This window comes from Lissotriton vulgaris, chromosome 9 (assembly GCF_964263255.1).
Source record: "Lissotriton vulgaris chromosome 9, aLisVul1.2, whole genome shotgun sequence".
Classification (NCBI taxonomy): domain Eukaryota; kingdom Metazoa; phylum Chordata; class Amphibia; order Caudata; family Salamandridae; genus Lissotriton; species Lissotriton vulgaris.
Genome location: NC_141697.1, coordinates 439024560 through 439037244, shown reverse-complemented (window position 1 = coordinate 439037244; position 12685 = coordinate 439024560). Strand labels below are relative to the sequence as shown.

Sequence of the window (12685 nt, the reverse complement as noted above, 5' to 3'; positions counted from 1 at the left end):
GGGCGGGGACTGGTGTCCCAGGAAGAAGTACCCATTCCCCAGGAGCAAAGATAAAGCCTCTACAGTGCCAAAACATAACTTACTAGAGGAATACAAATATCTTCAGAAAATGGAGACCAAGGAGGACAATAAGAAAAGTTCCAATGCAACCAACAGGGAGAAGGTCCAGTCCAATTAGACGCAGGATTTCTGGTTCAGGACTTGGTGTTGTCTCATAAGGTGATCCACAATTGTCCCAGAAGAAGGTCTCTTTTTAAATAAAAAGTAGAAAGGCTGGTGGGGTTAGTCGTTCCTTAATCCAGCTATATAAACAAAAACAAAAAAAAAACAATACTAGAGCATACTTCTGCTCGTTCTCCAAAGTGCAGTTCATGTAATAAAAAAGAAACTCCAGCAGATCCTTGGACAGATGGAGACTGGAGTAATAGTATTCGGTCTGAGAAATTTAGAATACTCCGGCAAATCACACAGAACTTTTATTGCCAGCAGAATAGGTCCTAGAAATAAAAAAGCTGATATCCGCTCTTAACGAGCTTCTGGGGGAAGGTAGCGTGTTAAGAAAATTAATGCGCCCACGCGATGCACAAAAACAAACAGCTGCGCATTATGCAAATGGAGACGGCAGCTTGAAGGAAATCAATGCGTGCTTGCGTTGAACAAAAGATGAATGACTGTGTGTCCCGCAATAGAGGCGACAGCGGGGAGGAAGTCAACGCGTCCTCGAATTGAACTAAAAAGGAAAAACAGGTTGTTCGAAGCCAAAAAATGAAACTATGCTAGGTTGAGGATTGCAGCGCATCCTCGCGCTGATGATCGATAGGAAGGGAAAGGCGGGAAGAAACTCAGCTGTGAGTCACAGCGCGACCTCGCGCTCAAGGCAATATCAAAAAAGGAGTCAGGAGTTCCTAAAGTAGCAGGCTCTAGCAGACTCAAAAACGCAAATCCGGGGACAGGAGTCAGCAGAAGTGATCCAACAAGGAGCAGGGCAAGGAAAGCCAAGCACTGAGGCACAGTAGCTGAAGGCTTAAGAACCTTCAAATCACCTGACCAGTGCTAAAGCAGTATGGGACAGTGTACAGCCCCCTTCACTCACTGGGCATTTGCAGAGATTTAGTTTAAGCACAGTACAGGAAACCTGACTCCTGACACAGAAGACGTCGGTAAAGAGGATGTGGCTTCAAAGGAGGGGACAACTCCTCTACCACCACTGGTAAGTGTTACTTCCGAGTCCTTGGTGTGTGTGGGTGGCCGATTGGCCAGTTTTGTGTGACAGTGGGACAAAGTCATGGCCGATGCTTGAGTGTTAGAAACAATTCAAGGGTTTCATGTAGAGTTCTGCGGCAATCCCAGACAGTTGGCCCCAACTCGACCTATCCAGGTTTCCCGCCAAGAGGTGGCCTTGAGAGACACAGAAGTGGCTGCGCTGTTGGACAAAGGGGGGCCATTTGCCACGCCGACTTGCATCCTCAAGGGTTCATAAGCAATATGTTTTTGGTGGACAATCCGGATGGCGGCGAGCGCTAAGTGTTGAACCTCCGAGAATTCAATGAGTGGCTCGTCTATCGCCACTTCAAAATGGAGGGAATCCATCTTCTCAGAAGTGCTGCATCCCGCGTATTGGATGGTCCGCCTTGATTTAAAAAGATGCTTATCTAGCCATTCCAATTTTTACGCCGCACAGGAAGTTTCTTCAGTTTCGCTGCGAGGTCAAGTGCATCAGTGTACGTCTCTGCCTTTCAGGCTCTCCTCCGCTCCGAGGTGCTTCACGAAGGTCCTCCGACCAGTCGTGGAATACCCTTCAGAGCGAGAGGAACTCTTCTTATTGTGTACCTGGACGATATGCTTCTGCTGGCTAGGAATCCGCATTTGCTTCGGAGCCAGTTACAGCAAGCGGTTACCCTCTTGGAAGGTCTTGGGTTCATTATAAACTAGAAGAAGTCTTTATTGGCCCGTCTCAAAAGGTCATGTTTTTAGGGTTTATGATAAACTCTGTCGACGCGACCCTCAGCCTTCCAACACAAAAGTTGTCCAAAATTTGACACAAATTACATCACACTCTGAATAAACAGGTTGCCGGAGTAGTGGGACTTCTGTCCGCTGCCATCCAAGCAATCTTCCCAGGTCTGCTCCACTAAAGGGCTGTGCCATGCCTCAAGGCCCAGTATTGGAGGAAAGGATGCCCCAGCTCCCATCCGGTTTCCCTGTCAGACGAGGCACAGGAAGAAATTTGTTGCTGGCTCTCCCATATGGAAGCCTGGAATGGGAGGGCAATTTTCGGTTTGTCTCCAGACCTGGTTTTTGAGTCAGACGCCAGCAAGTCCGGTTGGGCGCCAGATGTGGAGATTTTTCCACAGGAGGGTCTTGGTCCCCACAGGAGCAGACTATCACAACAACTGTCTGGAGCTCTTGGCAGGATCCTTTCCGGTGAAGTGCTGGACCAAGGTTTGGATCCAGTTGTGTGTCCTGTTGAAGATGGACAATATATCTGCAGTATGGTATATCAATCATCTCTGGGGCATCCGCTCGAAGGTGCTATCGGATCTGGCGATGACCCTTTGGCAATTTTGCCTGGATCACCACATTTCTTTACAGACAGAGCATCTTCCCGGTCAGGAGAATCAGGTGGCGGACTGGCAGTCACGCCACTTCACGGATTCCAGTACCTGGAAATTGCATCCAGACGTTTTTTCTCTAGTACAGGAATGCTGGGGTCCTTTTTCAGTGGATCTTTTTGCCTCCAGACTGGACCAACAGGTTCCTCGGTTTTTCAGTTGGGGTCCAGATACTTTGGCAGAAGCCACAGATGTGTTCCTTCAGGACTGGACGCAGGATCATGCCTATGCGTTTCCCCCGTTCGCGATGATCATTTGAGTATCGGCCCACGTCAGGAGACAGAAAGCGAACGTGGTTCTCCAATTTGGAGGTCGCAAGTATGGTTTTCAGTTCTGCTGGAACTTTCTTGGCATTTTCCAATCCGACCCCCCCCACTTCCCAGAGCTGCTTCTCAGTCCTGAACTGAACCCTCATCAGATGGTGCTCAGCAGAGCCCTGCGGTTCATGGCGTGGAGAATTACAGGGGTAGATGGTCTCTCCCTGGCCTTTCAGACTTCGGTGAAGGCCTCTTTTCCAAGGCCTGGGCAGATAGCTCCATCAAGAGCTATAGATCTGCCTGAAGACAATAGTGCCCTTGGTGTGTGCGATGGGGTTGTGATCCCGTGGGCGCAGATTTAGTTCACGTTCTGAACTTCCTAGCAAGTTTAGCTCAGCAAGGTTTGGCCTACCGTTCAGTGAATACCTTTCGGTCCGTTATCTCGGCAGGGTATGTGCCAATTCAGGACAAGCCGGTAGGGGAACACCCTTTTGTGTGTCACCTCTTGTGGGGTCTCCGCTTGTCGCTCCCTCGGGAACCTCATTATTCCGAGTTATGGGATGTGAATAGGGTGCTCAATTTGTTTTTGTCATGGCAACCTAATCAATATTTGTCACGGAAAGAGTTGACGGCAAAGTTGGCAATGCTTCCTTGTCTAATCTCCTGCAGGAAAGTGTCCGATGTGTGTGCCCTGGACATCACAGGCATGGTTTTTTCTTCTTCAGGAGTGTCTTTTATGATCAGAAGTAGGACTAAGTGCCATACTAGAGTAGCTGAATGTCCAGCTTTCCCCGATGTTCCTAAATTATGTGTGGTTCGCTGCTTGAAAGCTTATGAGGAAATGTCTTTGGAGTTGAGACCTCCAGAAGAAAGACAACTTTTGATTGCTCTCAGAAAACCACACAAGGCGGTTTCTGCTCAAACGATCGCATGGCGGCTGCCAACATCTTCCTGAGGGGGTTTAGGAAATGTGGTCTGTTTATGAAGTTTGAAAATGGCTGCTGTTAAAATAAAGGATAGCATAATCCTCACCTCCGAGTCCTTAATAGAATTGAAACTTTCTATTATGATAGCTAGGAAAGTTTTCATTATGCTTTAAATGGGCAGCTATTGTAAAGCACTGACAACCTGCACTTTTTAAATCTGAGTACTAACACTTCTCAGTAGCAAAGAGGTCCTCTAAGGCTGAGAGAAGCTGCCCTTCTACTTTTTATTTTCAAACGTTGGGTTTCATGCTGAGCAACCTTCAAAAGGGGGAATTAAAACATTTCAAAATAAATAGTTATAGCACTTGGGCTCCCTGTAGCCCAGGCTGTATTCAATGAATTTCTAATAGGTTCTTCATTTAATGAGTCTTGTGAATTAAAAACACTTACGAAGATAAATTAGTGGGTACAAATGTTCATGAAAGTCAAACTCTTGCCATTTCTGATCAAAATTTCACCATGCAGGTGGAGAAACAATAGATTGTTTAACATTTCAAATAGTGTACTGCTGGGGTATTTAGCCATTTCTTAGATTGCACACCATTACTAAACTCATCCTGAAGTAAATTAAGCCCTTCGAACGTGACCACAAACTTCTACATTTCAATCACATTGTACCTTAATATCCATGGCAATTTTAGCCCAGTCGTCAGTTGTCATATTGGAAGAATCAAGCAATGGTGAATATTCTAATATAATGTAAACAACTCGCTTCTTCTCCTCAGACTCTCTGCAAAAAGTAGCAAAATAATGACATTAGTTATAAAATATGCACAGGTAACAGTGAGAGTTGTCAGTTTGAAGGTGCTATAAGGGAATCTGTAAGGGAGGAAATCTGCCTAGGAACAGTGGTACAAATGGGGCACATTAAAGGACCCCAGCACCCAAAGGACTACATCTAGCAGCACTTGGAGTAAGACCTCTTTTAGCCAGTGCTGCCACCCCAGACCCTTCCTCCAGGGATCCGATGACATTGGTCCACACCGAGATAATCAAGAAGCATCAGGGATGCACTGGAAGCAATTTGCTTCTAATGTGTCAAGGAAGAGGGATTTAAATCCTCGCTAAGGGAGGGCAGAGAGACACCAGGGGAAATAAGAGTTTCATCTTTACTCCATGGTTCTCTATGTGTATTCCTGCTGCAAGATCGCAATTAAGACCACGATCACGTAGTAGGAATACACACCACTAGGTTTTTTTTTAATATACTGAAGGGGAGTGGCCTGTTGGGCAAACGCGCCGCTCTCCTTACGGCTCTAAAAATATATGTATGTCCTGTTGTTTCGGCCTCCCCCACCCCCAACCTCAAGGGCAGATTGCCTGTTTGCTGGCAGATCTGCCTCTCAGGCGGGTGGAAACACTAGATGCGAGGGATTTGTTTATACATGTGTGATAGGGGAGCACCTTGGGTAAAGATTGCTTCCAAACCCCAAGCATTTTGTTTATTTTCAGCCATTGTTTTAGCGGATCAGTCCTCAGGGTGAATGGCAAAAGTTCAGACACCAGGAAATAGGCTTCTGTGTGTTGGAGGGATCTGCCCATGGGTTAAGGGTAGCTCCCATCCAGTCGTGTCAATTTGTTGGCCTTCATTTGTGCCCCTTGAGAGCAGATCACGGTCTTGAGTCTGCTCTGTCCCCTGGAACAGATCTTAGTACTTTGTAATGGTATCTGTTTTATTTCTCATTATCTTTATTGGTTACACTTTTTCTTCATTTTATTGTTTTGCAAATCGTTAGATTTTCTAGATGGAGAATGATGCTTGCGGTATCGGCATTGGCAGATCTGCAGTTTATCTCAGTTGTACATATTTAGTAAGCAGACCTTTTCTGTAATGTTTACTTCAAAGTGTATAGTATAGCATATTTACTATACCAACTTAGACATAAGCCATATAATACACAAATAATAAAATCCACATTCTAATACAATAAATGTGAATATGAGCAATATGTTAATTCCACACACAAATATGAAAACAAACTACAATTAAAGAGTTTTTAAATATAAAACAAGTTTATCCCGAAGGCCCTTTTTTATTTTCCTCACTCATATATTCTGCAAAGGTAATTAGTAAAACTAGTTGTTTCAAAATAGAACCATTCTGCCTCAAAATATAATCAACAGGACAGCAATGCTACTAAAGTGCTTTGTGCAAAAATTTCTGACCCTGTTTATGTGTGTGCTAATCTTCACGTAAAGCTGCTAGCCCGGTACATGACGGATCCTGTAGTGGCAGGTGGGGTCAGTCAATGGCGAGCTCGCTGTATAGCCCACCTCTGAGCCACCTCTTTCACAGAGGAGGCAAGGACTTTAGTGTACACAACACAAGACATGTAAATAACAGAAATAAAATCTGCGTCGAGCTCCGTGGACACCCGTCTCTCGGGCTATCTGTGGCTTAGTAGGGATTATGTGCAAAACCCATCTAGGAAATAAGATGAGCACTCTGAGGAGGACTGGAGCCGGGGGTGGGGGAGCTGAGAGGGGCAGGGCCCCTGCTCCATCACCCCTCGCATGTGCTGGGCGGGAGAAGCAGCTAGGAAAACAAGTGGCGAAAGACAAGCAGGGCCACGCAAGTTAAAGTGGCGTGCAGCATTTACCTTATGGGAGCGAGCAGCGGCGGATGGGATAATTTCAAATAGATGGCACCGCTGCTTGCTCCCACAAGGTAAACGCCGTACATGCACGAGGACTCATTGGAAACAGTGCAGAACATGCAAGAGTTTCGACAAAAGCCCAGCGTGATTCCAAGAGGTCACTCCAAAGCAGCGCTTGCGCGCTGGGTGGCGAGACCTAAAAAGGAATATCGGTGATCTATTGAAAACTGATGAACAACTCCCCTAACCCTATGGAACAAGTCAGACGCACTTGGACGGGTGACGTTGGTGATATTGATGAAGAAAATTGAGTGGAGGCCCTGCAAAGCCCGAGACATATCGATCCGAGCTAGATTTAGGCTAATACAGCTGAAGGTCCTACATCGCTCGTATTATTATCGAATCCTGCTGCACAGATTAGGATTGGTGTATACACCCCAGTGTGTAAGAGGACATACATGGGAGGGGCCTTCTACCATATCCTCTGGGACTGCCAAGTGGCACAAGGGTATTGGAGGGAGGTGACAGACATAATGGCCGGAGCTTAGGGGGTGAGTGTACTCATGTATGTAAAGTGGTTAGTCTTGTTGATCCAGAGACAGGAAGAGTGATCAAGACATATTAAGATCTGGTTGGCACAAGCAACAGGGGAGGCCAAAAGAAATATAGCAAGGAAACATGGGGCCTCACATCACCTGTCCGCGTCGGAGTGGGAAGCGGGTATGGACTGGTGCAGAGTAAGTGATTTATAAGGCAAGGGGGTACTCCAGACAATGGGAGAAAATATTGTTCCCAAGTAGGAATTACACAGGAACAAAATTGGGGACATGATGTACCCGTGGTTATCAAACAGGTCACTATAAAACAAAAGCGAGACACAAGGGAACTCCCAGACACGCACGAATTGGGGGGTTAAGATGGAGGACTGAAAGTCATTTGCTCAACATGTAAGACCACTCCCATGGGAAAACAACACATTATAATGTGAGACAATGTTCTTACTGAACTTTCAGCTTATGTACTGTAAGATGAGTCAGTTTAATAAAAAGATATTTTAAAAAAAAAGTCAGATACATACCATACATAAACTATGGTCAACCGCAAATACCAAAGACTTGGTTGACTTGACTATGGACCAGCCAAAAGAGTGCAATCCTCTGTCCTGCTTTTCGACAGGTGACCTTGCCGCATGATAATACTCTGTGCTCCCTTTATTGCTGTAGGGTCCATGGACTTGGAGCCGCACAGCTCTTTCAGCCCCATTAGATCTGCAAATATTGCATTCTGTTGACATATAATACTACACCCTTTTATATTGGTATCGGCCGTTGAGCCGCTTTCCCAGTCACTGTCTCTAGCACCTTTATTGGATTTTGCTTTGTCAAGGGTGATGCCCCTTTAGGGAAGGACGGTTATTGGTACCCTTCAACTGATGGAAAAGTCCAATACGTTGGGCCCTTTTGGCCTGCTTGTTTTAACCTGGTTTGGTGAAATGGCCAACACTGGGTAGACACTGATTCTAAAACAGCAGAGCTGCTACCCTTTTTGAAAAAGGTTTAGACTTAAAGATGCTTTAGATCCCCAGGAACCCAGGAGGGCAGTATTTAACCCTGACAGTTGAGGAGGGAGGGGCGAGGGGGGTCTTTATTCTGATTAACATATATAGCCTGAATCAAACACCTGACACATTCCTATTTGGGGTGCTTAAAGATAAACTGGGCTCAGCTAGAGGGGACCTCATAGTGGGAGGAGTCTTCAATCTAGCCTGGGACCCCAAAATTGGATAGGAACACGCCACACTTCCAGGGCTTGGAAGCAATGTCTGGAGCTTACAGATGCGGGCTTGGTCAACGCACGGCAATACCTCAATCCAGATGTGAAGGACTACTCCTTCTGTTCGCATGTAAACTTGTCCTACTTCTGTGTCAATTACATATTCCCAAAAACACTCCCTCCTAATGCACCTTGAGTCGTCCTAGTAATCTCTTTCTCAGGTCATGTCCATGTCGAACTCGCAAGAACTCCTTGCAAGGCTCTTATACTGCCCCCCACCCCTGGTGCCACTTGCATACCCAGCTCTTGCATGATCTGGTAGACACAACCTCTTCTATTGAGGCAATAACCAAATACTTTGAGCTCAATGCCTCACCAGATACTCCCCATTACAGCTTGCCTTCTCTCCCTTGACGCGAAGAAAAGGTATTCAACCGGGTCAGTTGGGTGTTCCAGCGTGTAGCCCTCCACAAAGTCTGGGGCCTAATATGATTAGTAAGATAACACCCCCTTGTGCAGCGCCCATGGCTACTATCCTAGTAAACAGCCATGTCACTCAGTTTTTCCCTCTCCACAGGGGGACCCTGCAGGGATGTCCCCAGTCTCCTCTGCGTTTTACTCTTGTGGATGAACCCTTGGCCATCCGCCTAAGTCAAGACTGGGCTATCACCAGCATTTCCTTTTGGGGTGGGGGGAATTTTGGGGTCAGCATAAAGCCCTGTTTCTTGCTAATGATCTGTTACTGGCACTGACAGAGCAGGAAACCTCTCTCCCAGCAATGCTTTAGAGCTTGCATGTATTTGAAGCAGTTTCTGACTACAAGATTAACATGGCTAAATCCCAAATTCTTAACTTGACCATTCCACCGCAGCAGGTCCCGAGCCTGACAGACCTAGTTCCATTCCAGTTGGTGGCCCGCACCATACAATACCTTGGACTCACTATTACCTATTCCCTGCAGATATGGTCCTGAGCTAACTGGCCACTGCTTTGCAGGGCCATCCTGGAGGATCTCTGGAGATGGAAGCCCCTCCATATTTCCTGGTTGAGTTGTATAAACATGGTGAAGATGAATGTCCGACCGCGGCTGTTGTATTGCTACCAGTAGTTCCCTACAGCCATTCTCCTCAACAATATTAAGAGCATGCAAAGGAATCTTTGATCCTTTATCTGGAAGGGAAAGCAACCCAGCATATCGAACACCTTACTGATGCTGCCTAGGAACCCAGGGGGCTTGATTGCCCCAATCTTCTAGACTACTAGTGCGCTGCCTTCCTGTGCTACATCTCAGAGTGGGTGGTAAGGTAAAGTGAAACGCATTAGCTGCATATGAATCAGCCTTGGCCTGTATACCATTGTGGGACCTGGTCTGACTACCAAGGCAGCATCACCCTGCAGTGTATACCTTGCGACCTCTACCCACACGGTCCTTGAAATATGACAGATTGGCGATTTTGAGAGGCCTCACCTCCTTTCCCTCCCTGGATAATACGAAAGCCTGCAATCCTGACGTTATGCCTGCTTTCTCCCCAGGTTACTTCCAGGACTGTGAAAAGGTTGAATGAAGGACCTTGCAGAACCTATTCCACGGGTTGGTAATCAAGCCTTTTGAGCAGTATAAACCTGAATTCAACAAAGTTCGTCTTAAGTTCTTCCAGCTTCATCGCTTGGCCTTATTCCACCCTCCCAACACTGCAGGTGCTACTCGGACCCTCACCCCATTCTAAGCCTCGGTGCAAGGCTTTGATGTCTCTAGGAGGTCTCATTTCAAAATGTATAGTGTTTTACAGGAGTGTTGCCTACTCCCCCGCCACCCTGATCAAACTAAATAGAAGCTGGATAGTACCCTGGGTGTATCTCAGAAACAGTGGGAGCTACTGTGGCGCAAGATCCCCAAGACCCAGCTGAGTTTTCCCAGCAAGAATCTGCATGCAAACTAACGCTACAATGGCACTGCACCCTTGCAAGTTCATAAACCATGTTCCATTCAACCGCAGCTACTAGTTGTAGGTGTGGCACACGGGTGAGAAACTCAGCACATATTGTGGCGTGTCTTTCTATCACTATCTTTTGGAAGGAAATCCTGGGGCATTCTAAGAGCAAACTGGGGTTTTCACTACCAGCAGATTACTGCACAATCATCCTAGGGGTTCACCCAGTTAAGCTTAAGGCAACGGCACTAGCAGACTGGTACATGAGCCGCCACATGACTGGAGCTGCAAATCAACGTATTGCTCTGGCCTGGAAGACCACAGTTGTCTTCTCAGTGGAGGCCATGGACACTTGGCTTTGGCACACCCGGTCTATGCAGAAAATGTCATACAAGATAACGTTCTCAGAAAATAAATTTGCTTGCCTCTGGCAGCCTCTGATTAATTATATATCTTGAATGGAATACCTTTGCTTCTGGCTACCCGGGATTCAAGCCCTTCACTTGTTTGACTAATGGCCTCACGTGGCGACATTCTGGGGCCACTGACACAGATGTGCATTTGAGCAGCGGGGGGTCCTCCCCAAGTGACCAACCCCCCACCCTTCCATAGCCCCCCCCTTTTTTCCTATCGTTGTTATGTTTACTGGAGCTACACTTCCCCCTGCTTAGCTGGAGGTTCCCCTTCCCTCTTCTCCTTGGCTTTAGTTATTTTCTTCAGTGTTTGGCTAGTTGGTCACTTGTTCCCTTTGCCTGGATATGACTAGGTAGAGCCTGATCACTTTTGTAGGCACCCTCTCATGTCTACCGACTAGCATCCCTTGTGAGAAGGGATGTTCTATTTAGCAGGCCAGGCTCCCATGCTCCCACACTCACATGTTAGGCTGCACAGACATAGGGGTATACCCTCTACTGTTGTATGTAACCTACAAGGTGTCCCCTGAAGTCTCCTCCAGATGTGTTCCCCTCCCCTTTGGCCTCTCTGGCCAGCACTCGCTTAGCTTGTTACACTCAGTCTCAGCATAACAATTGAAAACTCTGTAAAGTGAATGTATGTTTTAAGCTTACCAATGCACCGGCATCAAGTTCATGCAATTTTATGCCAAGTTAATGTACTGATGTTGAAATTCTAATAAACCAATGCTGAGGAAAAAAGTATATTCCATACTTACGGGAGTACCAAGACATTGTCTGGAGAATCAAAGCAATCATACAGCTTGGTTTCCTGTGCATAAGGCTCATCATGAAGACTTGGCTGCTTTTTCAGAAAAGACGCAAAAGCATTAGGTTGAGGTAACAGTCCTGTGGATAAGTCAGAAAAACGTAAGTTAACCAGGCGTAGACTAACATTTACACAAGACCATCATTTTTTCATGTTCCACACATTTGTAAGCACCCACTTCACAAAGCACATACAATGGACACATAATGGGGGAGCTCCAAGAGTATATTTGGGGACAGAGAAAAGTATATTAGAATATTATGGAGGAGACCGGTATTAGGCAGTCACCTACTAAAAAGGTCATACTGTCAATTCTTTACAGAAAGCTACATGCGTCTTACAGAATCCTCTCTGATTGCACGTTTCCAGTTGTCCCTCCTCCGCCCCCTCCCCTCCCCCACTTTAGAGCATTTGCACAGGCTAGGATAATGAGATGCAGCATCACTCTCCCAGCTCCATGCACAGCATTATGTTTGTAGTGAGGTTGGTGTCCCAGTTATGCTATGCTCAGCTGTTATCATTTAATGTTAAGGGGCACCTAAATCTCTGCCCCATGGTGAAAGTGTCCCATTTCTAACCCTACCTGTGCTCTGTGTTTTATTTAGGAGGTGGGAGTGGTGGTTGGACTTTGCTCCACTGTAGTTTCACTGCCCTATGGGAAACCTGACCAACAGAAGCACCTTTGTACTCCAAAATCTGGGGGAAATAATTGTCATGTGCAACAACTTGCACAACATAACTAATTCTCTTGAAGCCAATTTAACTTCAAACTGGTTGGTACCCTCTGTAGTCATATAGTGATTATATTTAACTGGCATCTAAGCTCTTTCGTGGTTCTGACAAATGGAAGTTGGCAAACATTTAAATATACACACACACTACATATATATTATATACATACACTCACAACATATATATTATATACATGCACTAACAACATATATATTATATACATACACACACATTCTCTCCTTTTTTACCCCCCTCTCCCCCAACCCCCTTTTAACAATTTTTTATGAATGTACTTTTCTTCTTTACTGGGGAAAACCATCCAAGCCCAACCTATTTTGAAAAAAATGTAAACTACTTTTAGTAAATTCATCTATGCTTGGTGTTTGCAAATGAAGGATTATGATGTAGCTCTCTATGCCATATATTTTTTTCATTTGAATGTACAGTTGGTGAAGCTGTGAATATGTGCAGTCAATAAAGTAGTTGTTCCTACTCTCTTGCCGGAGTAGTCACTACTCTACTTTTACTCCATTTTATCACCACCCACGCTTAACCCTCTAAACCTTAAAATTACTA

At 45.8% G+C, this 12685-nt stretch overlaps 1 protein-coding gene across 4 annotated transcripts in view; it reads right to left on the bottom strand.

Moving 5' to 3' along the window:
* LOC147690253 (60 kDa lysophospholipase-like) overlaps positions 1-12685 on the bottom strand; it is a 520410-nt gene that overhangs the window by 388668 nt on the left and 119057 nt on the right. For all 4 annotated transcript variants that reach the window (XM_086937888.1, XM_086937890.1, XM_086937887.1 and 1 more), the window contains 2 exons: positions 11328-11457; positions 4474-4585 (listed from right to left, as the gene is read on the bottom strand). In XM_086937888.1, coding sequence (XP_086794014.1) covers positions 4474-4585; positions 11328-11457 — 242 coding nt within the window. The remainder of the gene's footprint in view (positions 1-4473; positions 4586-11327; positions 11458-12685) is intronic.